This window comes from Cynocephalus volans, chromosome 4 (assembly GCF_027409185.1).
Source record: "Cynocephalus volans isolate mCynVol1 chromosome 4, mCynVol1.pri, whole genome shotgun sequence".
Classification (NCBI taxonomy): domain Eukaryota; kingdom Metazoa; phylum Chordata; class Mammalia; order Dermoptera; family Cynocephalidae; genus Cynocephalus; species Cynocephalus volans.
This window is the reverse complement of record NC_084463.1, coordinates 165,626,560-165,654,223: the sequence shown is the minus strand read 5'-3', so window position 1 is coordinate 165,654,223 and position 27,664 is coordinate 165,626,560. Positions and strand designations below refer to the sequence as shown.

Genomic DNA, 27,664 nt, shown 5'->3' with positions numbered 1-27,664 from the left:
TCGTGTTCATTGTTCCCTCGGTCTACTTATTCCCTGTTTCTCAGCTGACGTTCTGGAACACAGCAGTCGTAATGCCTGCATAGACGAGTCGTCGTCATGGAAAGATCTGCGTTACCTTTTACTTCTATTTTTCCATGACCTTTTTGAAATACATTCATGTGTTCCCCAAGTCCCTGCACCTAGAGAAAAGCAGATCTCTTTATTTTCCAGGTCAGGTTCTGCAAGCCCTAGAAGGGACTTTGTCGATGTCAGCTGTTGAGAAGTGCCTGCTCTGGACAAGCCGACGCTGTCCTGCTCCTGCTCAGCCGCCAGCATGGGGGAGAGGTACGTGACTGTGCCAGCAGCAGGCCCACACCGCTGGGCCACAGCGTCCTCTGTGGCTGGTCTGGGATGCCACAGATATGTGTCTGAAAGAGACAAGAGTGGAGTCTGGACCAGAAACAGGGCTCTAACCCCAATTCTTTGTGCTTCAACATCTCCCCTACAACAAAACATCTGGTGTGTGTGGCTAGGCCTGGGGTACCGTCTACAACAGGAGGAGGATGGGAAAGAATGGAAGATAAAGATGTCATCGGGAGCTGTCTGCAGAGCGGATGCCCTTGTCCACTCTGAGATGTCATTAATGTCCAGTTTTTCCTGGAGAGGAGAGGGGGTCTGAAGCCCAAGGACTCCTCTGCATGGACACTCGTGTCCCCAGCACCCTGTGGTCTCAGGGAAGGCTCGCCGGCTGCAGCCAGCAGGTTGGGTGGATGGTGTTCTCTGCTTCCCAGTTCTCATGCAGCCTTTGCTTCTGCAGTGGTGACCAGGAGACAAGGCACCCAGTCCTGTCGTCAAGGCTCTGCAAACTTTTTCTTCAAAACGAGACAGACCAAGTGATCAAGGTCTTGAGGAACATTACAGTTGGAGAGGAGACCCCGCTCCTGAAGATCGTTGCCCCCGTGGCCACGCTGGTTTCCCTCTGCGGGGTGCTCCTGAACGGTGCCCTCCTCTGGCTGCTCTGCTGCGGTGTCAAGAAGAACCCCTACCTGGTGTACATCCGCCACCTGGCCACCGCCGACCTGTTCTTCCTCGCCTGCGTGACAGTGGAGTTCCTGCAAATGACCGTGCTCTCCCATCACGGAGTCTTGTTTTCCACCCCTGACTTCCTGGACTTCGTGTCCCCCTTCTCCTTCACGGCGTGTCTGTGTCTCCTGGTGGCCATCAGCACAGAGCGGTGCATGTGTGTCCTCTTCCCCATGTGGTACAGATGCCGCCGCCCCAAGCACATGTCTACTGTTGTCTGCACCCTCATCTGGGTCCTGTCTCTTTCTTTAAACATAATGAATTCACTTTTTCTAACTTACTCTAGAAACATGAAGGCATGTGTCATATTTCAAAAGGCTTTGGGTGTTTGTCACAGTGTCCTTTTCTTGGTGATGTGTGCCTCCAGCCTGACCCTGCTCATTAGAATCCTGTGACAGTCCACCAAGGTCTACACCGTGACCCAGGCCTTGGTCATCATGTTCCTCCTCTGGGGCCTGCCCATGAGTGTGGCGTTTCTCATGTCAGATTTCAAAGGCATGGCCATTGCCTCCTTCTTGACTTCCGTGTTCTTTTTTTTTTTTTTTTTTTTTAATTTTATTTTGTCGATATACATTGTAGCTGATTATTGCTCCCCATCACCAAAACCTCCCTCCCTTCTCCCTCCCCCCTCCCCCCCAACAATGTCCTTTCTATTTGCTTGTTGTATCAACTTCAAATAATTGTGGTTGTTATATCTTCTTCCCCCCCCCCCTGGTTTGTGTGTGTGTGTGTGTGTGTGTGTGTGTGTGTGTGTGTATGTGTGTGTGTGAATTTATATATTAATTTTTAGCTCCCTCCAATAAGTGAGAACATGTGGTATTTCTCTTTCTGTGCCTGACTTGTTTCACTTAATATAATTCTCTCAAGGTCCATCCATGTTGTTGCAAATGGCAGTATTTCATTCGTTTTTATAGCTGAGTAGTATTCCATTGTGTAGATGTACCACATTTTCCGTATCCACTCATCTGATGATGGGCATTTGGGCTGGTTCCAACTCTTGGCTATTGTAAAGAGTGCTGCGATGAACATTGGGGAACAGGTATACCTTCGACTTGATGATTTCCATTCCTCTGGGTATATTCCCAACAGTGGGATAGCTGGGTCGTATGGTAGATCTATCTGCAATTGTTTGAGGAAACTCCATACCATTTTCCATAGAGGCTGCACCATTTGCAGTCCCACCAACAATGTATGAGAGTTCCTTTTTCTCCGCAGCCTCGCCAGCATTTATCGTTCATAGTCTTTTGGATTTTAGCCATCCTAACTGGGGTTAGATGTTGACTTCCGTGTTCTTAACTGTGAACTGCAGCGCCAACCCTCTCATTTATTTCTATGTGGAGGGACTCAGGGAGAAAAGACTGAAGGAACCTCTGAGCGATTCTCCAACGGGCATTAGCAGGCAAGACAGCAGAGGGGAGGAACAGACAGGCAGCGGGTGTAGACACCATGGAGATGCCAGGCTCTGCCTGGAACACAGGGGACCCTCTTCCAGTGGAGGTCAGGGTTGACGTGAGCAAATGACACCCCCTCATGAGCTGTGTGCTCTGTAAAGTGTGCATGGTAACCCAGCCCCTTCTGCCTCGCAAGGCTTCTGTATCACAGGGTTTATATGAATCAAGAACAACTCTCACAGACTTTCAAAACAAACCCTTGCCATTGGCGGTTGTAAGCGAAATAACTAGAAACTTCCTTCCTACCTGGGCTGCCAAGTTTGAACGGGCTCCAGTTCCAATGATGCAGGGACTGAGATCCGGCCAGATTTTCCTGGCATCTGTGGAACCCAAAACAGAGTCGGAAAGGTGACACGTTGTCCTCAGTCATCCTGGAGCCACCTTCAAGGTCCATCCCCGATTTTCCAAGCCAAGAGGAATTATTGCATGTGCCTTAAGAGTCAGAGTTTTAGAACCAGGTTGTTCAAACCCTGGCTCTTTCATTCACAGCGGTGTGGCCGTGGGCCTATCTCTTCCTCTGTAACTCTGTTTCGTCTTATGCAAGAGGAGGATAAAGTTGGTATTTAATATGCATGATTAGCGTGAGAGCTAATTAACCTTGTAAACATAGAGGACTCGTTGGATTTTATTTACAAATGTGTAATAATTATTCAATAAAGATGATGAATATTCTGCACTGTGTGGAATAAATGTACAAAATCTTAAGTTGAATCATATTGTTCCTCCTCGCTAGGCCAGAATGATACCCAAACGTTTGTCATTCAGTAAAATGAAATAATTAGCCTCGTCCTCTCTCCAACTTAATGACATTTTATTCTCCACCTTGCCTTCTTCTACTAGCTTTCTTTTGTGAAACGACACAAATTCTTTTTGCAAATTTCCTTCCCTCTGTGGGAATTATGCCATTCCAATTTTCCTTGTCTCTGACTTTCCCATTTTTTATCTCTCGTGTAGAAAGTCAGCTTCTTGAAGAGCCTTTGCATGACCACATTTCCTGTCTAGCCAGTGTTATTATTAGTTTTTGTTCCTTATAATCCTTATCACATCTTGTAGTGACTTCCATCATTTTGGTCTTATTATAAGCTTCCCCCAGCAGATGGGAAATTTTAAAGGTTGAAAGTCATTACCTTATGATTCAAGTCATTACCCTGTGATTCAGTGTCTATGTTCCAGTGTTTAGTGCATAATAAGTTGTCCGATAATATCTCTTTGTAGTTTGAATAAATATTCCATTCTCTTTAGCTATTACTCTTTATTTCAGCCTTATTAATATTAAATCTGTAAATTCAAACATTCCTTCCAAGACTAGAGTTAGCATTCCATGATATTGCTTTGTGTATGTGTATATATGTGTGTGTATATACATATATATTGCTTTGAATTTTAGTTATTTGCATATTTTTTTCATTGTGGTCAAATAATATGACCAAAATACTGCTGCTATTTGCATTTCCTTGAGATTGACTCTGTGGCTGAAGATATGATCGGTTTTGTCTTCCACGATGTTTGAAATAATGCATAATCTTTTTTAAGGTACAATATATCAAACAATGTTTAATTTGGTATTATTTGCTATGCATGCTTATTCAATTATATGTGCTTCTTGCTCAAAACAAAGAAGATTCATTAAAGCCTTTTGTCAGTGTATACAGTTGTCTCTTTATCCCTGTATTTCACTCTTGTCGCATCATAATCTCACACGCCACCATTACAGGAGCATGCTGAGGTGTCCGTCTGGTGTGAGTGACAGAGCCCAGGGGGGCACTGAGGTTCCGCTGCAGAGGGCTTTGTCTCTCCATTTCTGTTCGCTCTTCACGTATAAGGAGATTAGCTCTTTCTTTCTCTGTTGTTACACATACAATTTCCAGCACTTTCATTTGTCATTTGACTATGGTTTTGGTGTCTTAAAAAAATTATTATTGTCATGCACAGCATTTTCATAAATTTGAATTTACCAACCTCTCATTTTATGTTGTGTTTTGAGTTATCATTGTGAAAGTCTTATATACATAAGACAATATAGAAATTAATGCATATTTTCTCCTAATAGTATTAAGTGGCTCCATTTTTAGACGCGTAGCTCTCTGATCAATTTGGGTTTTTGCTGGTGGGTGGCATGACCTATGGATGTAATTAATCTTTTTTTTTTTTTTTTTTCAAATGTCTGAAGTGCAGTCAGGAACACTGCATGATGAGATATAACTTTCCTCTCATTTTATTAATAAATCTTAAATGACTGGACAAACATAAGAATGTAGGGGATTTGATCTCTCCCATAAACAAAGGCATGCATTTAAATTACTATCTTTGTTGGAAAGAAATTTAGTACTATACCTTCAAATTAAAAACACACACTTTTAATGAACATTTAAAGTTTTATTACTCTATTTTACAGAGCCAAAGTTGTGATGTACAGCATGTGGCGTTCATCGCCACAATATTGGTTTTATGTGCTCTCATGACAGTCTATTACAGAAATCCATCCTGATGGAATGAGATGGCTGGGCACTTTGATGCCAGGTCTTCTGTAATGGGCTTCTCCAAGATAAAGGCTATGAAGTGGAACTTGGCAGGAGCAGGTGCCCATAGTCAGGAACAGGAATCCTCGTGCCAAAAAAAAAAAACAAAAAAAAAAAACCTATAAATATTTTGATGTGATGGTTTCCAGGGAATTTACAAGAGAGAAGATTTTAATAAAATGTGACCTTTCCTCACCTCTTAAGATAGAAGATATAAATAAAACAAACAAAAATCAAACTAATTGCTGAAAAAAAATTAGCCAATAACATCCTGTTTTCATTCTCAAAACCCGAACCAGAACCCTAAACTCTTGCCAAAAGAAATGGGATTGTAAAATATGAACAAGCATCAGAAAGATGTTTCCTCAATGTCCATCCCAGATATGGTCGTGGAATAAACTGAATAAGGAGAAAATCTCAGAAAAAGGAGAAAAGCTCGTATCCATGGAGAAAAAAATGGGTAAGGCAAATCCTTTCAGATTTCACAGGGAACTGTGAGCTTGGGGGACTAAGGAGCACGCTTCCCTGACAATGTGGGTGGCTGTCTGTCCTCGCACCCCAGAACATGTGACTGGGAAGGACACCCGCTGAATTAATGGAATTAAATGCCTGTTGTTTGGGTCCAGGAATGGAGCTAGAGGGAATAACAAGTTCTTGACAAAGGAGTGAATGTCTTTCATATAGTTGCAAGTATTTTAAAATTTAATTTGGACAAAGGGCGTGTATATTTTGGGGTACTGTTGGTTACCTATTAGTCCTTCCCTGTCCCTTCTTTCTGGCTGATATAGTCCCCAGCTTGCTCTGTCCTTCCCCTGGCTGACTGAGGCTTGTGTCTGGGGGACATCTACGGCAAGGAGCCCAGTCTCTTTGACAAGGTCTTGTGAGGTCGTCCCAGCCAGTGAGATACGTACAGCAGGTAACTCTCTGTGGGATGATTCTAAGAAAAGTTTTCTCAGCTATAAAAAGCAACCAGGAAAGGAAGTTCCATCTTCTTGCCTTCTTATATCACATTCTGAGTATGAAGTCATCTCTCGACCATTTGGGAAACATGCCACATGAGAAACAAAGCCAGTATTCCAAAGACCCCAGAGTTGGAAGTGGATAGTATGAATTTTTTCACAATACTGTGCTGCTGACTTCAATAACCTTACAGCAGCCCTATCTGAAGATGTGTTGTGCTGTGATAACATACATTGCTGGCTGTGAAAGTCAGTTGAATCAAGCTTCTATTTTGCACCCCAAAGCACGTCTAACTAGAAGATTCCCTCGTCCTTGAATGGAAGAGCAAAGACAGCCTTCTATAGGAACGCTGTGCAGCAAACCTGAACCCCAGCCCCAGGCAGCTTGCCTCACACACCAACACCCATCTTCATTAAACCAGGGCCTAGGTTCAGGTGCATAAAGTTCTCTCTTTGTGACTTCTGCTGTGATAGAAGTGGGCAGTGCCGGTTCTCAAGATTCCAGAGTGCAGGAGGTACACTACCCTTATATGGAGGAAGCCAGTCTTATCACGAACCTTCTGTGGACAACAGCCCCTAGATAGAATCCCAAGCATATTTCAGACACATGACTTTAGATAAGACTTGAGCTTGGTAATCAGCAATATCAGATATCATGAGAGCACAGGGACAGAGAAGAGGCTGAGATACGGTGTCGAGAGCCATCCTGCTATAGGGAACGGCATGGGAGCCTGAGGAGCGACACCCCTTGTTCAGCTAGGCTGCGGGGGGATCCCGCGTGTGTGGCACGGCTCCGTGGAATTTCCTGTCTGTTCGCTTTTTGTTACTTGACAAAGCTTCCCAGAATCAAACAGCTTAACCTTTAGGCTTAGTATGGCTTTGGGAAATTCCGAGGGCCCTGGAGTTTCTCAAAGGACATGTTAAAATACCTCAGAGTTAATTGGTTTATTTAAAGGGCATCGTCAGTACTAAAGGTGTTTTTGATGCGTGTTCCCAGTATGGGTTGGCTTGATTTCATTTTGTTGTTAATCTTTCCTGTTAGTGGTGTGTGCGTTGACCCATAATTTTAGTATAACTAACTCTATAGTTGTGATCATGCTCTTGTGCGTGTGGAATAAAGTTATTGTGTTAAATTTTTATAAATCCACGTCTCCTAGGGAGATGGTGGGTCTGAGTGCAGTGGTGTTTACAACTAATTGATCACAACCAGTTACAGATTTCTTTGTTCCTTCTCCACTCCCACTGCTTCATTTGACTCACCAAGAATGTATCATTCCATAGTAATAATAAGAACGATGCAGTGTACTTTTATAAACTTGAGAAGGGTCATTTAACTTTTCACCTTGTTCCCTGTGCTGTTCCCGGAGTCAGTTGGCAGAGATATGAAATGTTTTGTTATAGAGATAAATAAGATAGTACAAGAATATAAACAAGTTTTGATATTGACAGGTTTGTTTTAGATTAGTTTATAATTTAGAATCATTTAACAGTAATAGAGGTTTACTGTTATATTTTATTATATAAAATCATGATGTAACTAATATGGTTTTAGTTGGTTAAAAATTAGCATAGTGGATATAAACGTAAACATTATTAAATTGCTAAACATAAGTATAAGTAAGATTAGATAAAAATTTAGAGTGTAAGTTTACATATAAGTTAAGAAGGTTAAGAATTATAGTTTAAACTAAAAGTCTGATGCTTTAAAGCCAAGCATGCTGCTATTGTATAAATTTCCTGGCCACAAGCCACAGACTTTGGGGTGAACTATTGATGCATAAGTAGATGTTTTTGTCATAGCATGAGTGCTTTGGAACATTTTGACCTTTTCTTTTCAATCGAAATGAAATAAGAAATGTTTTGATTAAAAGATGAATCATTATGTCAAAGATTAAGTAAAAAATATATAAATAAAGCAAGATTCATGTGCTTGTTGTCCACACTTGCACTAGACATGTGTGGTCCGCCTTTCTCTTTTTCCTTCGCCGACTCCACGCCACCTATTCAGGTCCAAAGAATCCCGTGGAGCTGGATTCCGACAATACGGCCCCTGCGATGGCTACCTCCTTACCACTCAGACCCACCCACTCGTCACCTCTCGTCACCCTGCCCAATGTCTGAGGACGCCGGCCCGAGTAGACAGCACCCGATCTCACTTCCCAACTTCTTCTGGTTGGTTTGGACCACTGAAAGGCACATAAAGGTGCTCAGAGGGCAGAAGGAGATTGAGGTTGTTCTATTCATAACCCCGCCCCTCTGCACATTACCAGGGACTGTTTGCACCGGTACCTAAGGCCAGGGCTCCCTGGGAGGCCCTTTCCTTTAAGTGATCCCCTTCAAGTTCTGGATCTTGTCCCGTTGCCCTTTCAGTCTCCTGTTACCAGCCATGGAGCATTGGAGAATCCCTTGCTGTTTTCAATAAAATGCCCATCAATTGTATTATAATACCCTAAAATTGTCCATGTCATGAGTACCTCTATATGTCTTCTCTTTGGACTCCGAATACCATAGTAACTGGTACCAATAATGCCCTCAATAGACCTCCAAACTGAGTTTCTGGGATTGGTTGTTAACATATTGCAAAAGCTCAGAGGTCACCAACTAAAGAGGGTGGGGGTAGGGTAAGACACGCTGATGACCCAAACTGGTGCCTTCAAGATGCTCACATTATCATGATGACTGCATGTGGTGAGCTGTAAGTGGAAGTCTACTTGGGAGGTTGGGAGCTGGGTTACTTAGTCACTGTGGAAATGATTATGGTTTAAAGACGGTGGGGTCACCTGGTTCTTCTAAGGACCTTAGGGAGCACACACAAGGAAAAGCGTGAACTGCAGGCTCTAAGTATCCGACTGAGAAGACAAGTTCAAAACCAGAGAGTCTTGATGGCAGCCAGCGTGGAATGCCACATGCCTGTAATCACGGAGAAGTCACTGTGGGAGCAAGCCCAGGACCTGGGTGCAAGAGTCGCTGAGTTCAGCCCCCTTTAGCACCAGATCTGTCACATTCCGTTTAGGATCCTGGAAGGGAAGAAGACCCCCAGATAAAGATTGGGGACATTTGGGAAGACACAGACACTGAGGGTGACCATTCGAAGCCCCTAAATCCTCCTGTGACTTGCTTTTGCTGGAAGCAGCCTCTTCCCCATCGGAGAAAATTGACCAGCCTCTGCACAGACGCCTTTGAATAGCTACAATTTTCAGTGATTACACCTAAGTCCTTTCTTTCCCGCTGAGATACTGAGTCTCCCCAGGGGGCAAACACAGTCCCCCAACCAGAGAGCTCCTCATTAACAACAGTCCCATGACACTTGGATTTCTGCACACCGTAAAGGGATAAGTACAAGGCCTGCTCAGGGAGGAGACCGTCTATACACAGAAAGATTCGGAAGTTCCTGTTAATTCCTGTTGGCAATATTTGAAGCAAGAATAGGGGGAGATTATAAGCATGTTAAACCAAGGAGAATAAATAAGCCTGCATGAGACTGAATGTCTTAATATTTAATCAGGGATCTGCATATAATGGGTTGGCCTGGGCACTTGGTGGTGGTTTTAAGCATTTGCTGGGTTGACCAGAGCTCCCTGGTGGCCTACTGTCAATGAGGTTGAAATGTTGAAAACTTCCTGATGCAATCATAAGGATGGACCTAAAGGCCTCCCTTCTGGGAGAAGGGACTGTTGGAATGGATCTGTTATGTTTAATGTGAGCTGCCTCACCTGAACCATTCCCCCAAGAGAGCCTAGAGAACCGTCGACTCATCAAGGCATTAAGAAAGACAGCAAACAGAGACACAGGCATCCTTACAAGACCCTGCAGTGGCTGTCTTCTGCAAGGAGAACCTGCTGCAATGGGATGCTACCCAGACCCAATGGGAGTAGTGGGATCGCAAAGTGGTAGGAGCTGAGTGCAGTACTAAGCCCTAAGGATAGTGTAGTGACAACAGTGCTCTGTTTGCTTGTTTCTCACAGAGACCAGTGGGTACATGTAAATAAAATAAGTGGCAGTATACTAAATATACTACACACACACACACACACACACACACACACACACACACTCGCATGCACACACACACACACAGTTGTATACAGGTAAGAATTTCATCTCTTGCCTATTTTCTAATCTTAAACCAGTCCATAGATATGGGGCCTTTTTTTTTGAGGAGACTTTTCTTAATGGAGCCTGCAACATGTCCACGGAATCTACTGTAAAATTTGCCACAGCCGTCTCCATCCAGTCCTGCCACTGACTCTGAACTTACACTGATTTCCAGACACCCCAAACATCACCGGGTGCTATATGGGACCTTGGTCTGAGTGTGTGTGTAAGTGGGACCACAGAGCTTGCCTGATTCTTTGCCGTTCTCTGAAAGTAGATTAAGAAACATCACATTGGCTCTGACCAATAATGTGAAAGCTATTTTGGTAGGAAGAGCCAGGTAGAAGTCCTTGGAACTGCCCAAAGTAGTCTTTTTCTACCAAATTATTTAACAGAAAGTAATGCCAAACTGATATGGGGATTTTTGTAAAGATTATTATTTATCATCCAAGACAAGAAAGATACAGGGGTGGTGATTTTTACTATATCCCAACTTAAATTGCATGTTTATTTTTTTAAAAAACCTTATTTATTAATTATTATTATTATTTTACATTCAAAGATGTTGTGGAGCGGTGGGAGAAGCAGGTGGGAGAGGGTAGGGAAACAGAGGTGGAGGTGGGGCGGGGCTGGCCCATGGCCTGCTGCTTCACTGGCCTGGTTGTGGAGGACAGGGGGGGCGTAGTTGAGGCCCACGGGTTCCCCCCACTCTGGCTTGGGAACCTGTGGGGTTTCTCGTAGTGGCTCAGTTGCTGCCGGGCTGGATGCGAGCATCCGGGGGCATGGCTGAGGCCCCTGGCCCCCCTCCTTCCCTGGAGAGAGTGACGCTGGGGACTGGCTATGCTGCCATCTTGATTGTCTGCCCCAGAATCTAAATTGCATGTTTAGCTGATGCAAAACCAGATGGGTCAGGGAGGATGATTGTAGATTATTTCAAACCTAGTCAGAAGACGATGGTAATTATAGGGGGGTTCCGAGAGTGATGTATTTACTATGGAGACAACAGTCCCTGGCACTGGCCCTGGCACAGCTACCACTAGCCAGCATTTTTACCCTCTCTATTCTGTAATGACATTGAGGAGCTGTATGTTTTTCATAGAGGATACCATTCTTCCACATTCTGTTAATATACACCCTGAAGCAAACTGGATTGTTTTAATAGCTCAAAGAATAAGATTCAGGCAGGACTTCTGGCCATAGTTGAGTGAGAAGATTGGAAAATACTCTGCTCCCCGAAACCCCATAAAGTTGAACAAAACTGAAAAAATAATTTTTTTTTAGTGCCCTAGAAATTGACAAAAGGCATACAACAATCTTAGAAGTGTTTAAGCTTGAAAAATCATTGAACTTTAGGTAAGAACAGTAGGAATCTGTGGAGCTCTGGCTTGGGGATGCTCAAGTCTCCCCCAGCTGGACCCCTGGAGAGGTTATGTCAGAGCTGGCAAGTCACGAGGGCTAGCGTCTTCTCTGCTATGATTAGTGGGCTCCCTTGCTTTGAAGTGGTGAGTGACACTCACTCACAATAGCATTGTGAGCAGAAGTCACTTTCTGGAAACAGGCGAGCAAGAGAGGACCAACATCTGGACTCTACTGTCCTGAAGTTGAGTTATGGTTAGGGCAAGTATATTCCTAGCTGAAGTTGTATGCATGCATGATAAAGGAAAGAGACGCTCCAAGGTATCTGTTCACTCCAGACCAAACTTGAAGCTGTGTGGATGTGCGTGGGATGTGCTAGAAAGAGCCTGGCAGAGAGTAAAACTTGGGAAAGACTTGCAAATGGCCTGAACTTTGAGTACGTGATCGGACCCAAACACAGATCCATGGCAGACAACAAAAGCCTCGCTGGCTTGAGGTGTTTGGCTACCACCTAAGTCCAATCACTGGCTGGATACTAAGATGGGCAGATATGGGGCAATCCCCCCATATTACAGGTTGAAACCAGTTTGAAAAATTAAATCAAGAATACGAAAATTTTAAGTTGATCAAAGACATTAGGGGAGACAAGATTTAGCCAAGGCAAATTACTAAACAAACAAACCAATAACAATAGTAACAACCTTCAATGCAAAAAATGTTAGAATCCAGAGTTGCTACAATATATTAACTGAAATGCTCAGGTTAAAAAAATGAGATAATACGGAGAAAATGTGACCTATAATCAGGGTAAAAAGCAGTTAAAACATCTGTCTCTCAGTGTCCCCAGATGCTGGATTTAAAAGACAAAGATGCCAAGGCAGATTTTATAAATATGTTCAAAGAATCAAATAAAAGCACATTCCAGGAATTAAAGGAAGGTATAACTACTAATCAACAAATAGAGATCCTACATAAGGACGGAGAAATTACACAAAAAGGAACCAAATGGATATTCTGAAGTTGAAACGTAAAATAACTACAATAAATATTCAAGTTGGCAGAAGACAGAATCAGTGAATTTGAATAGAAGTGAATAGAAAATTTTTATTTTCAATCTGAGAGAAAAAAAGATTGAAGAAAAATGAACACAACCATAACTACAACTTGATGAAAATGAAAAACTTTTGTGCTGCAAATTATACCACCAAAGGAATGAAAAGACAGCCACTGAATGGGCAAAAATATTTGCAAATCCTATATCTGGTGAGACTTGTATCCAGAGTGTACACAGAATTCTTACAACTCAGTAATAAAAAGATAAATAGCCCATAAAAAATGGGCAAAGAATCTTAATACACTTCTCAAAAAAAGACATACAAATGGCCAATAAATACTTGAAAAAAATACTTAACACTATTAGTCAGGAAAATGAAAATCAAATACAAACGATCAGAATAAATAAAATAAAAAAGACAGACAATAACAGGTGTTGACGTGGTTGTAAAAAAGTTAGAACGCTCACGCTGCTGGTGCAATTGTAAAACGGTGCAGTTGCTTTGGAAACCCAGCGGAGACTTCCTCAAGCTATTAGGCACAGAGTAGCCATATAACCTTGCAATCCCACTCCTGGACGGAGAGAGAAATGCAAACACATGTTCACACACAAAAACCTTGTGCACTAATATTCATAGCAGCGTTATTCATAACAGCCAAAAAATGCAAACAACTCAAATATCCATCCACTGATAAACAGAAAAACAAAATATGGTATACCCGTACAATGAACTATTATTTGGCAATAAACAGGAACGAAGTCCTGATACAACATGGGGGAACATTGAAAATAAGTGAAAGAAACCAGTCACAAAAGACCACACATTTTATAATTCCATTTATAAAAAATGTTTAAAATAGGCAAATCTATATTGAGAGAAAACAGATCAGTGATTGTCTAGGACTGGGGCAGAAATGGGAAGCGATTGCTAATGTTTATAGGGTTTCCTTTTGAGGTAATGGCAGTGTTCTAAGTTACACTGTGGGGGTGTCAACATGCTAAAACCCAGTGAGTCGTGCACCAGGGTGGGGGGACCTGACGGCAGGTGGGCACGAGGAGATTGCAGGTGCTGTGTGTTCTGTTTACTTTCATTTTTAAATCTAGCCACTGGTTGAAGGGGGTTTTCAATGAGTGAATGTGCAAAGAGCTGTGTGCTTCTGAATTGTACTTTTCTGCTAAAGGACTGAGAGGTTTTTCAAAATGAAAGGAAGTCCATGTTGGAGTAAAATTATGAGAAAACGTTTACATGTAACAAAAGATAAAGAGCAGGTGAAAAAGAGGGTGGAGAGATTCTGGCTACAGTTCAGACGTGCCAAGGAGGACAGTGGAGACTTTTCTTGAAAAGGTATTCTGAGCACAGTTTGGGGGGTCCTGAGACCGCGTTTAGCAAGTAGGTGCAGGTCAGCTCAGGCTCAGCTGGAGGAGGGAGCCGTGGGAACGTGGCCTCTGGTGCATTCATCAGAGCCTGGAGGGAGACCTGGGGCTGCTGAAGGCGCTGAGCAGCTGGAGGTGGGGGCCTGGGCTCCTGGAAGAGCTGGAGAGACCACCCGGTCTTCCTCCTTGACTCCATGTGAGGCAGGAATCCCGGGACTTCTAGTTTGGTGCAGCCATTTCCCTCTGGATTCTCATTTGCAAGGCACATGTGGATGATACTGGTTCATAATGTTACCATATAGTTTCTCGAAATTAAAATCCACAGTATTTCCCCATGAAAGTAATTTCATATTTCCGCCTGCAATAATTCATTTTAGCAATGTATGAAAAAAGCCAGAGATACGGAGTGACTCTTGCAGGAACCAGGAGGTTAGTGGCAGGGATAACTCCTCCCAGACTTCACACTGGCATGTCCACGCCTGTGCACCTTCCCGGGGAGTCTCCCTTTTCATCCCCAGGTCTCTCTCAGTGACCCCCACTGTCCTCTGGAGAAACACTCTGAGGGTCCCCCGGCCTCTTTTTCTTAAAGACTCACTGCAGAGAGAATATAACAGGGTTGGGGCTGCAGTTCACACAGGAGAGGAGGGGGGTGATACAGAACAGGTGTTCTACCTACCTGGGCAGAAACATGTACAGGTAGCTCACGATGCCTGCAGACAAGTGTGGAGGGACCATGAGCTTTGGGACTGCACCCTGTTGCTGGGTGTGGCACTGAGCCCAGACAGGCAGAGTCACGCCGGTCACACACTGCACACATCACGAGGATAAGATAGGCAGATGGATGCATCACAGGAGGGATGTTTGTAGTCAGTAACAAGCAGCCATCTCAACAACACACAGGGAAAGGGCCAGAGCAGGGTACAGATCACAGCTGACAGAGGACACGGGTCTGGGCATTGGGTGCCTTCCTTCCTCTATCTCTTGGGAATCTGACTATCCACAGGAAGGGCATTTTCTTCCAGGATTGCTCCACTAAATGATAAGCTTTGAGAGACAAATCTTGCCTGTGGCATTTTGAGCAGTAAATTCAATCCCTTGGGGAGACGAGCATAGAAGCCAGTACTTTGGGCGACACTGAGGTGCTTTCCAGGGGGTTAGGTGAGCGAGTAATAAAGGTGCTGTGTTCTTGGGTACTGTTTTGATTCCTGAATGTCTGTCTCAGTTGACTTAGACTTAATGAAATTAACTAATCAATTGACTGATTGATCGACTGAAATTAGTGGCAAAAAGAGAGATGTCTTTTATCTGCCTCATACAAACCAGGTCAGTGGTGGGGCAGAGCCCACCCAGCACAGCTGAATCTTCCTAAGCTCAGTGCGTTCAACGGGAGGTTCTGAGACAGATTTATAACAATGTCCACATTTTTTACTGTAAAAAATTACAATTCTATTCACAGTAAAATAAAAGGAGCATGCACGAGCTCCTGGCATGCCTGAGCCCATTGGAAAAATGCCGGCCAGATTTTGTCCCCAGGTAGCCTCAGAGGGGCTGGTCTGGGCCGGAACTCAGTCTGGGATGAACGCAGTGGGAGAGGCTGTGACCTTTCTCGAAGATCCTTTTTGCTTGGGGGAACTGTTGTCATGGATGGAGTAATTAGAAGAGCCAGACAGGATGCGGGTATCATGAGAGGCTGGGACAGGATGTTTCAGATAAAGGCCTGGGCCCTGATTTGCAAGTGGCCCTAAAACTGGAAGCCCCAAGACACAGAGAACTTGGTTACCCTTGTCAGGAGCCAGTTCAAACTAGAAATATTTGGAGCAATTCCTGACCCAAGAGCAGGACTTCAGTCTCTCAGGATATTGGCCGCTGTGGCAGCAATTCTGTCCAAGAAGATCTCCCAGGTAGGAAAAAAGATCGACCTTTTTCCATTCTCAAACCATCTTAACTCAGAGACATATTTGTCTGGAATTTGGAACTTCATGACTTTTCCTGGGGAAGGTGCCCTTGAAGGTAGACAAGACAGAAATGGGGTCCTGAAGGATGGAGGGCTGGGCTCTCCCCTGGGTGGCCCTACAGGGGAGTCACGCTGCGCTTGGGTCCCCTGGTTCCCATACAGCCCAGGCTGTGCCGACAGGCTGGGAGGGTGTTATCAGTCAGAGGTGGCATTTGACCCCTGTGTGACTGAGGTTTGGTCTTTGACCTTCTTGGGCTATCTTCTTGGTTCTTCTAACTTAACATCTTAACTTCTATATTCATATTTATTTCTAATCTAAGACATCTCCCATGCAAACTTCCGGGGTTTTTTTCCTTTTGGCAGTTTTTAACCTAGCTAAATGGGTTGGGAGGAGGGCAGGCGTCCCAGGCCGTGGCCTCCGTGGGCAGGCTCAGCACAGGAAGGAAGTTCTGACGCGCTTCTCAACGCGAGTGAACCTCGCAAACACTGCGCTGAGCGAAAGAAGCCAGCCAGCAGGGGTCACGTGGCGTATGGTTCCAGTGCAGGAGATGTCCAGAGCAGGTAGCTCTATAGCGATGGGAGGCAGACTGCAAGAGCTGGGAGGAGGAGGGGATGTGGAGCACCGGCCTTCCTTTTGGGGTGATGGAGTGTTTTGGAACTAGACAGGTGTGGTGGGTGCACAACGTGGTGAGTGTGCCAGCTGCGGTGGAACTCTAAACTGGTTCATTTCATGTTGTGTGAATTTCACCTCAAAGAAAAGTTATGTTTGGGGGGGAATGCTGAGGCTCACATCTAGAACCAGAGTAATCCTTTCATCCACATGCAAAGCTCCCCACGCTGTCTGGGCTGCGCCGACTGAGGACCTCCCTGGCACCCCTGTCAGAATCTCCACCTCCGGTCTGTTGTGTCTGTTCCCTGCCAGCCTGGCTCGTGCCCCAACTCGGAAATGGCCCTTCCAGGGGCTGCCATCTCTCCAGGCCAGTGCAGGGCCGCGCCAGGCAACTGGGGCTTCCCTACCCAGAGCTGCCGCTCCTTGTGCTTGGCAGGGAAGAACGTGCCGCTCATCGTCGGGCTCAGCGGTGGTATCCAGGAGTGAGCCAGTCTCCATGAGCCCAGTGGCCAAGAGCCTGTGCTCTGCCCACAAGGCCACCTTTGTGGTGGTCGTTCCTCCTCACTAGAGGGGATGTCGCCTCTCCCCCTCAATCGTTCCATTGGTAAATTCCCCTCTCCTTGTGGGGGACCAAAGCCCAGCTGCTCCTGCACGGCACTCCAGAACCTGGGAGGGGCCATGGGGTCCTGTTTGCCAGCTTCATTTTATCACCGTCACGGGTCCCCACGCCCCTGACCCAGGCACTTAACTGCATCGTACGCTGATGTTTCCATGGGAACTGGTTGTTACCAGGCCCCACACCTCATCACATGACCAGATGAGATCTGGGCCAGATCGTTAGTCCTCCACTCACCTCGGATAGGAGTCTAGGCACTGGGGCAGGGTGGGGTGGGACTGGGGCTGGACCATTTCATTCCAAGTGAGCCGCTGACTGAAGGGGCTCTGTCATCCTGGCAAGGAGGGAGGACCCAAACGCTGGGCTGACTTGCAGCCGGTCCCTACAATGCTCCTGAAACCCCAGCAAGGAGACAATATGGGATTGCAGACCCCAGGAGCACCTTTGGGATGTTCCCATGCGTGTCACAGGCTTTTAATCAGTCTGTGGATCAAATGTTGTTCCAGAAGCTTCTGTGACCCAGAAGCAAAGCCTCTGTAGGCTTTTCTGTAGCTGAGGGTTGCACAAACAGGGAGCTGTCACTGTTCTAGGCTTCACATGATTCCGACTGTAAGGTTCTCACCATAGCTGTGAGAGTCGGCTAATGCAGCTGTGACAAAGACCCCAGACTGGGGGCTTAGACAACAGAAACGTATTGTCTCACAGGCAATCCAGGCCCTGCAGGGCTGGCGTCTCCTGAGGCCTCTCTCCTTAGCTTGTAGACAGCGTCTTCTGCGTGTTTTCACGTGGTCTTCCCTCTGTGTGTGTCTGTGTCCTAAGTTCCTCTTTTTATAAGGACACAATCATTTGGGACTAGGGCCCACCCTACTGACCCCATCACTGACCTCTGAAAGGTGCCGGGGATTAGGACTCTAACATATGAGTTGGGGGCACATAATTCAGCTCATAACAGCAACCTTTAGACAGACGGGGATACTGAGGCTGAAAAGGGCCGGCTACTTATGAAAAGGAGCTGGGATTTGCCCCTAGGAGGTCGGCTCTCACGGCCTCAGCCTGGACCCCTCAGACCACTCATTACCCCTCGCTGTCAGTTCCAGAAGAAATATTGATCCCCTCTTCAGTTTCATCTTCAAGTAGGGCAGCCAAGCACCCTGGTTTTCCCAGGACCACGGGGATTTCCAGGACGTACGATGTTCAGGGCTACAACAGGACAGTCCCAGGCAAACTGGGACAAGTTGGCCACCCTCCCTGCAGCATGGGGCCGTGTGCCTATCCCTGACGTGGACGCAGCCCAGAGCTCAGATGTGTGCCTCCAGGACCCTGAGTCGCCTCTTCAGGAATGCAGGCGTCCCCAGAGCAACCCTGCATGCCTGAACAGCATAAACCCCTCTGCAAGCCTCCTCACCAAGGAGCTCCTCTGTCAGACACCCTTCCAGGGGCTGAAGAAGAGGCAGAGAACAAGATTTAAGAAAGAAACAGCCCGCATGGGACTTACATTCCTGTGGGGTATTCCCGCAAAAGAAAGCAAGTAAATTGCATAGACTGTCATAGGGGACAAGTATGGTGTTTAATTGGGTGATCAGCAGAAGCTCCTTTGGAAGGTGCAGAGCACATGGAAGCAGAGGGGCCCATCTGGACAGCGGCACAGCAAATGCAAAGGTCCTGCGAGGTGGCCCATGTGCTGGCAGAGTGGAGGCACAGGGCAGTGGGAAAGGTCAGGCAGCACATCCCACAGTGCTAGAAAGGCGACTGCCCCAGCTGGGACATGCCGACTCTCGAAGTCTCAGCATAACAAGTGGCCCCAGTGGCCCCACCAAAACCACATCAGGAAAGCCTTCTGTGTCCATGGGAATGGTTGGAGAACCATCATGTGGGTGAAGGTATAGAAATACACCTTTCACGCGACCATGTAAAGGGCTGGTTGCGTGGTGGGCACCTGGCCATGGCACAGCCTGAAGCACCGGGAGTACTGGGGGTGGTGGAGACACGGGTTGGGGCCTGGGGAGGAAGAGAGGGGTCTCCCACATAGCACTTGCTTTTCTCCTCGACTCTGCTCCTCGGCTCCCTACCAGCCCGGAGACTCTAGCAGAGTCTGCCCTTGGTGACAGAGGGTGGCCCTGACGCTCCCACCAGGCCTGGTGATTTACCAAATTTTGTCTGCATAGGCTTAGCCCAGGCAGCAAAGGCCAGCTCGCCATGGCCCGGCTCCCCTCAAGCCTCTCCTGGGAGCGGGATTTGGACAATGAGACAGAGACCACAGGACTCATGAGGGTGAACGGCACGGGGAGCGAGTAGCCGGGCTCGCAGCAGGCTGTGCTCCCCATCACAGTGGCAGTGGCCCTCTGTGGGGTGGTGGGCAATGGTGCAATCTGCTGGCTTCTCTGCTGCCACACCCCAGGCAGCCCCCATGCAGCCTGTGTCCTCAACCTGATGGCAGCTGATATCCTTAGTCTCTCCTGCATAGCTGGGATCCTGCTGGAGAAGGTCCTCATGCTGTACCACAAGGTGTCGTGGCACGTGGTCGTGGTCCTGGTCCTGGAAGCCGTCTCCTACTTCTCCGACACGGTGGGTCTATCTCCTGGTGGCATGGGCACTGAGAGCTCTCTGTGCATCCTCTTCCCCACCTGCAGCCACCACCACCGCCCACAGCACACCTCTGCTGTGGTGAGCGCCCTGAGCTGGGGCCTGGCCCTCCCTTTGCACGCGGTAAATGAGGTCTGTGACTACTGGTAGAGGGACTTGGCATATGAGCCATTTCACGAAGTCTTCAGGATATTTCATGGGCTCATTTCCTTGGTGATAGTCATGTCCAGCCTGACCCTGACCATCCAGGGCCTGTGCTGCTCCCAGGGGTGTTCACCCACTAGGATCTGTCATGCTGTCAGCATTGTGGCCATCGCCTTCCTGTTTTGGGGCCTGCCTTTGGCTGTCATCACGCACCTGCCAGAACAAGAGTATCTGAGCCTGGCCTTTGACCTCCTGCTGCTGCTGTCCAGCGTGGTCGGTGTGGCTCACCCGGCCATCTACTTCTTGGCTGGGTACCTCCGGAGGAAGAGGCGCAGGGAGTCCCTAAAGGTTGCTCTCCAGAGGGTGCCGATGAGTGAGCTGGAGGCGTGGAGGGAAGGAGGGCGCCGGGCACGAGGCCCCCAGGAGACTCCAGCCTCGGAGCTGAGGATGAGCAATGCCCCACCCCTGACTGTCCTTGCCTTCCACCCCAGACAGAGGCTGAGCTGGGATCCTGACCTTCCCCCTGCATGGGCAGCCTCGACATTCCAGCCATCCCTTCCGAGGAAAGCCGGCAAAATGAGGAAGAAACAGCGGCGTAATCAAGCCATTGCTGGCATTGCTACTGCTGGACCTAAACTTTTGATGGAGCTGCAGCTGCAAGCCCAGGCCCGGGTTATGTGTCCACATGCCTGGTTCTCTCCAGGTTCTCAACAAGGGCAACTCTCTTTGCTGCCAGATGCATCACGTGCTCTACGACCCTGCTCCTTCATGCACAGCCCACCACGACAGCTGTTCTGACAGTGCCACCTCTACAGCACAGCCCCAAGCCATCCACCCCCATCCCCACTAGCACCTTGCCCAGCCCCTCCACATGGTCAACATCTCACCCAGAGCCCCTTGCCCGGCCTGGCTCCATCCTGCTGCTGTGCCCTCCAGCTCATTCTCTGCACCCATCACATCCACCTCGTGGGTTCAATTGCCCCAGGTTCCCGCACAGCTCATGGACTTTAGGACGCTGCCCACCCCCTGAGCTACTGCTGCAGGTACACCTTTGACCTTATCCCCTGCCATTCTCAGCCAGGCTCCTCTCTTCCGTGTTCACACTAAACACCCTCCTGCTCCCCCAACCCCCACCTGGAACACTCCCTCCCACTATGGGCATATTTTACTCCTTTTCATCTTCCGCCTTCTTAAAGATGCCTCTCCAGACAACCCTGTCTAAATACCCACCCTTTAGTCCCTCATGCACTTGTCATTGGCTGTAGACGTTTTGTCTGTTATGTGCTGGGTGTCATCAGTTTACTACGGTCCTCCTGTATAGAGTCTTGTTCCTGGCGTATGCCCAGCCAATAGCAAACGCCTGGTATGTAACGTCCCAGCCCACAGCAGCTGCGGCAATGACAATTCGTCCACCACTTGGGGTCCACGCACGTTTTCATCATCTCCTCCTTCCTAACTCTTCCCCAGAATCTTATAACCAGAATTCAAGTCGCATGTCTTTGGAGATTGTTCCCAATGACTTTCTAATTGATTTATCACCTTTTTTACTTGGTTAGAAAATGTAACTTGTACCGTGACTATTAGGTGAAATTATCTGTTGCCTAAAACTCAATCTGGTTTGTATATGTGCCAGTTAAATTGGTGGGCAATGCACCTTCTGTCCATTTAGATGTGCAGTGTGACACCCACCATGGCAATCCTTGAGATGTTCAGATTAAAGCAATCCTTGAGACACTGTGATTCAGATCATACTCATTTCTGCCTGGTTTAAATGCCTAAACTGACTGCGGCAGGTTAACGTCTCCTATTAATCTGTTTCATGTTACACTAGGATTTGTAACAGGTTTTGATTTACATAATTTCATGCTGTCATTTGATGAGTGAGTGGCTCTGGGGACCTAGTTTGAGGACAGGGGAGGGCTAATTCAGGCTCCTGTCTGGATCAGCTTGGGCTCCTGTAACAAAGCAGCACAGACTGAATAACTTAAGTAACACTCCTGTATTCTCTCAGTTCCAGATGCCGGAAGTCTGAGAGCAGGGGTGGCAGGGCTGGTTTCTGCTGAGGCATCTCTCCTTGGTTTGCAGACGGCATCTCCTCCCTTTGTCTTCACGTGGCCTTTCCTCTGCACACACGTCCCTGGTATCTCTTCCTCTTCTTAGGAGAATATTAATCCTATTTGCTTAGCACTCACCTTTATGACCTCATTTAACCTTAATTACCTCTTGTAAGGAAAGTAGAAAAAGTTTAGTCAGGCCCTCTCTGTTACAAATGAGCAAGATTCAGCAATTCACTAGAAACAAGTTATAGTAGTGCAACTGCGCATGTGTGCCCATTTATAATTCAGCATGATTGCTGTAATTATGTAATGCTTGGCTCGTGGCCGCTATCTTGTACTAAGAGTATAAAGGCAACTACTCTGAATTGCTGGTTGGCAGAGCATGGAGGGCCAGCAGGGCAGAGCCTGAGCTTATCTTGGAGGAATAAAGCATGTCTATGAAGCTCACATCTGAAGAATAAAATATGTCTACCTTGCATAAAGCTGCTAGAATCTTCTTTCAATTACCTGACTCGTGACCTGCACAGGAAGGGGCAAAAGGATCTGAGATTCCTGCCCGGCACCTCTTTAAAGGGCCTGCTTCCAAACAGAGTCATACTCAGGGTTAGGACTTCCACATGATACTTTGGGATGCCAGGAGTAAGGAGACAGGCTGACATTGCAGGGCTGGGCCACTGCCCTACTAACCCATGTTCAAGGAGGGGCCACAATGCAGGGCATTTTGCATGGTTTGACCCTGGGCCAACAGTTCCCTTGGGGGTTAGCAGCATGCTTATGGTTCCGTATATTTCCTTGTGGAAATGTCTCTTTTGTAAGGACAGAGGAGATTAGTTAATGAGCTCCTGGCAACACAGCCACTCCTCAGTCAGTCAGTGGCTTCCTACTTGTTCAGGGGAACAAAAATGCCAAGCATGGTATTGATTATTACAGCTTAATAAACAACCTTCCTCCTGAGTTTAGAGCTACTGATGGGAAATGAATGAATGAATGAGGACACAGTGTCCGACGGAGAACATTAGCTCTACCGCTTGTGAAACTGAATTGGAGAACACGCTTGGATGGCTAATGAATGGGCCTCCTGAGATGCCCCTTAAACTACGCCTACTCCATATCTGCCCCTCCATCCTGCCCCCTTCTGTCCCCCTTGCATGGGCCACACCCCTGCAGGTGGAGAGGGCACTCCCTCCAGGTTGCTTCTCCCAACCCCCTTGTCACATCCCTCCCTTCTCCTCTGCGAAGAAAGGCATGAGGGGACAGAGAAAGCTGAGGCTTAAGCTAGACCAGCGGCTTCCAGTCTAAGAGGTACTGAGGAGCCCAGAGAGCTTTTGTTGTTGAGGTGGTTATATCTCTCTCTCTCTACTTACTCTATTAGAAACTGTAACTCAGAAACTTTTAAAATGTTGACTAATTCCCTTGAAACAACAATGTGCCTGTTGCATGTTAATATAAATAATGTGTATTTCATGAAACACGACCAGTGTCCTGCTTTGAGATTTTTTGGCAGATGGCTCTCAACTGCCGGCCCTTCCTGGAGCTGGGCTGTGGACGGTGCCATCCTGGGAGGGGTCAACGGATGGTCAGCCCTGAGCTGCTCTCCTGGAGGGAAGCTGCTCCCAGGACTGACCGTCCACCCTGTGGAGCCCCCTGCCCCTGAGGGGTGCTCAGGTCTGTGCAGCCATGGGGCTCTGCACAGGGGAGGAAGACACGTGCTGGCAACCACACTCGCAACAGCAAATGCTCACGTGTGATCTCCTGTCTCATGCTGCTCTAATCACTGTGTGTGTGCTGAGCCAGTAATTTTAACAGCAACTCTCTGAAGTAGGTAGGTTGCATGATTACCCTGCTTCAGCCTAAGCCAAAAGGCCACGTGGCCAACTTAGCTGGTGGCGATCCCATGGCCCCGGCACATGGATACGAACACGGCCGTTCCCGTTGCTCTGCACCTTGGTTACAAATCACCTTTAGACTCATGCAGGTTGGTCTCTGTTAGGCTCCCCTTGGACACCACCACACGTGATGCCGTTACTGTGTCTTTATAGCACACATGTCTGCCCAGTGAACCAAGCCGTCCCCAAGGCGGCCAGACAAGAAACAGACACATGGGTCCAGAGGACCAAAGATAAAGGTGAAGTGCATCTCCTGCTGGAAGAGGTGCAAGGGTGTGAGTGTGGAGAAGATGCCTCAAAGTTTGGAAAGAAAACAATTGTCAGTCTTTATACAGTCAAAATATTTTTCAAGAAGAAGGCAAAATAAAGAGGTTTTCAGATATACAATAGATGAAATCATCACCAAATGACATGCAGGATGAGAAATGCAGCAGGAGGGTAATGATACCAGATGAAAATCCAGGTCTATGCCAAGGAAGGAAGCTCTTTGCACTGCTGGACTCTCCTGTGCAATTCTGGGCAGAAGGGGCGAGAGCCGAGGTCTTTGCCTTATCGCTTGGCGTGAGGAAAGCAGTCAGTCTTTCAACACCAAGTATAACATCCGCTAAATGTCAGCTCTAAGTTCTTTGTAGATACCTTTTATCAGTTTGATGAAACCCTTTTGTGCTCCTAGTTGGCTGGAAGTTTTTGTAAGGTTCTGGGATTTTATCTAATGCTTTTTCTGGATCTACTGAAATGAAGATGTTTCTGTCTTCTAGCCCATGAACATGGTGAATTACATCGGCTCATGCTCATGTGGACCAGCCCTGCATTCGCGGTGAGATAGGAGGTGCTCAGTTACCCTGGGCTTGGGTTTCCAGCCACTCCCTGAGGTCTCAGGCCCCCTCCTCGGGGCTCTCCCCTAGAGGAGAGTTACTGTTGCCACTTAGACCTATTTTCAGCACCAACAGGGGGAAAATGAGACCACAGGGGGCTGGGTTATGCAAATCCAGTGGCATGCTCAGTAGAGAGCGCAGAATATTCTTGAATATGCCTGGTGCATGTAACAGGCAACCATCCCTTTAACTGAATATTCATTAGATTTCGTCTAAGCCACGCCGGAGGCTTACGTGTAGTCTCTTTCGACGCCAGGACGACTTAGGAGACGATGACGTTGGGCACCAAAGGCGGAGAGGGATTCGTGGTGAAGGTCCGGGGCTTGCCCTGGTCTTGCTCGGCGGATGAAGTGCAGCGTTTTTTTTCTGACTGCAAAATTCAAAATGGGGCCCAAGGTATTCGTTTCATCTACACCAGAGAAGGCAGACCGAGTGGCGAGGCATTTGTTGAACTTGAATCAGAAGACGAAGTCAAATTGGCCCTGAAAAAAGACAGAGAAACTATGGGACACAGATATGTTGAAGTATTCAAGTCAAACAACGTTGAAATGGATTGGGTGTTGAAGCATACTGGTCCAAATAGTCCTGACACGGCCAATGATGGCTTTGTACGGCTTAGAGGACACCCCTTTGGATGTAGCAAGGAAGAAATTGTTCAGTTCTTCTCAGGGTTGGAAATCGTGCCAAATGGGATAACATTGCCGGTGGACTTCCAGGGGAGGAGTACGGGGGAGGCCTTCGTGCAGTTTGCTTCACAGGAAATAGCTGAAAAGGCTCTAAAGAAACACAAGGAAAGAATAGGGCACAGGTATATCGAAATCTTTAAGAGCAGTCGAGCTGAAGTTAGAACTCACTATGATCCACCACGAAAGCTTATGGCTATGCAGCGGCCAGGTCCCTATGATAGACCTGGGGCTGGCAGAGGGTATAACAGCATTGGCAGAGGAGCTGGCTTTGAGAGGATGAGGCGTGGTGCTTATGGTGGAGGTTATGGAGGCTATGATGATTATAATGGCTATAATGATGGCTATGGATTTGGGTCAGATAGATTTGGAAGAGACCTCAATTATTGTTTTTCAGGAATGTCTGATCACAGATATGGGGATGGTGGCTCTACTTTCCAGAGCACAACAGGACACTGTGTACACATGCGGGGATTACCTTACAGAGCTACTGAGAATGACATTTATAATTTTTTTTCACCGCTCAACCCTGTGAGAGTACACATTGAAATTGGTCCTGATGGCAGAGTAACTGGTGAAGCAGATGTTGAGTTTGCGACCCATGAAGATGCTGTGGCAGCTATGTCAAAAGACAAAGCAAATATGCAACACAGATATGGAGAACTCTTCTTGAATTCTACAGCAGGAGCAAGCGGTGGTGCTTACGAACACAGATATGTAGAACTCTTCTTGAATTCTACAGCAGGAGCAAGCGGTGGTGCTTATGGTAGCCAAATGATGGGAGGCATGGGCTTGTCAAACCAATCCAGTTATGGTGGCCCAGCCAGTCAGCAGCTGAGTGGTGGTTATGGAGGCGGCTATGGTGGCCAGAGCAGCATGAGTGGATATGGTAACCAAGGAGCAGTGAACAGCAGCTACTACAGTAGTGGAAGCCGTGCATCTATGGGCGTGAACGGAATGGGAGGGATGTCTAGCATGTCCAGTATGAGTGGTGGATGGGGAATGTAATTGATCCTGATCACTGACTCTTGGTCAACTTTTTTTTTAAAAGAAAAAAACTTCAGTTTAACAGTTTTTGCAATACAAGCTTGTGATTTATGCTTACTTATAAGTGAAAAATCAGGATTGTTTTAGACTTAAGGTCCAGTATTTTTTAACACAACTCATCTAGGATGTAACAACGAAGTTGAAACTATAACTGTTAAACAATTTTCAGCTTTTCTCAAGTTAGTTATATTGTAGGACGCACTTAAGCAGTAAGTGTATTTAGGTTAAAGCAGTTGAATTATGTTAAATGTTGCTCTTATACCATATTACATTGAACACTGTTTGGATGCATGTTGAAAGACATGCTTTTTTGTAAAACTCAATATAGGAGCTGTGTCTACAATTAAAAGTGAAACATTTGGCATGTTTGTTAATTGTAGTTTCATTTAATAACCTGTAAGGCACGTAAATTTAAGCTTTTTTTTAAGTTAATAGGGAAAATTTGAGACGCAATACCAGTACTTTAGGACTTTGGTCTTGGTGTTTGTATGAAATTCTGAGGCCTTGATTTAAATCTTTCATTGTATTGTGGTTTCTTTTTAGGTGTATTGCGCTAAGTGAAACTTGTCAAATAAATCTTCCTTTTAAAAAGTGCAAAAAAAAAAAAAAATGAATATTCATTAGACAGACAAGCCATAAAAGCCAAATCCCAGCTAACGGCGGTGCTGTTGCTCACGCTAGGCAGCCTGCAGCGGCTGGTGAGGTGTGTGTGCCTTACTTTGTATCGAACCTACTTTCAGCAGCTGCTCACTGTCTTGAGCCAGCCTGCGCTCTGCACTGAGCTTTAAATGTGTCTTCCTTGCTTTTGTGTTAAACTTGATGTCTGTACTGAACTTACTTCTGTGTTACACTTGGTGTGAGCCCTGCCCAGTCTCTGGAGCTATTCATTTTGACAACCGAGTAAAGTGGAGTCGGTTTTGTCAGCAGTGTCCTTTGTGCCCTGCTCTGGCATAGGCCTCCATGTGTCCAGCTTCCTCTCGCCTGCCTAAGTGTCGTGTCAGGGGTGGGCCCTGGGGGCACCCACACTGCCCGGCCAGCCCCCCATGCTTGGCCTGGCCCTCCCTCCACGACTGGCTCCCTTGGGGCCAGAGCAGTGGGCTGTGTGGTCAGTGTGAGCGCTGCCCATGGCTGGCCAGGGCCTGTCCTGCTTGCCCCCAGGCACATGTGAACTGACTTTGCTGGAGTGAACAGGACCGAAGCCATGTTGGGACCTAAAGCTGCCTGGGCTGCAGAGGGGGGGAGGATTTTAAAAAGGACAGTTTTTTTCTCTCCACTCTTGCTTCCCATCCCCTGACTTTCTTATCTCGCTCGCTAAGTAGGAAAACAAGGCCGAGAAGCT

The 27,664-nt window shown here is 46.9% G+C and overlaps 2 protein-coding genes across 2 annotated transcripts; both read left to right on the top strand.

Annotated features, from left to right (window-relative positions):
- Positions 1-313: 313 nt before the first annotated feature.
- MAS1L (MAS1 proto-oncogene like, G protein-coupled receptor) lies at positions 314-16,920 on the top strand. The gene is given in 5 exon segments (XM_063095189.1): positions 314-324; positions 698-1,586; positions 2,337-2,434; positions 2,436-2,571; positions 16,747-16,920. Coding segments are annotated over 5 exon segments (1,308 nt in total).
- Positions 16,921-24,822: 7,902 nt separating this feature from the next.
- LOC134374845 (heterogeneous nuclear ribonucleoprotein H-like) lies at positions 24,823-26,916 on the top strand. Its single transcript, XM_063092888.1, has one exon. The coding sequence runs from the start codon at positions 24,868-24,870 to the stop codon at positions 26,284-26,286; it is 1,419 nt and encodes a 472-aa protein (XP_062948958.1). The 5' UTR covers positions 24,823-24,867; the 3' UTR covers positions 26,287-26,916.
- The last annotated feature ends 748 nt before the right edge of the window (positions 26,917-27,664 follow it).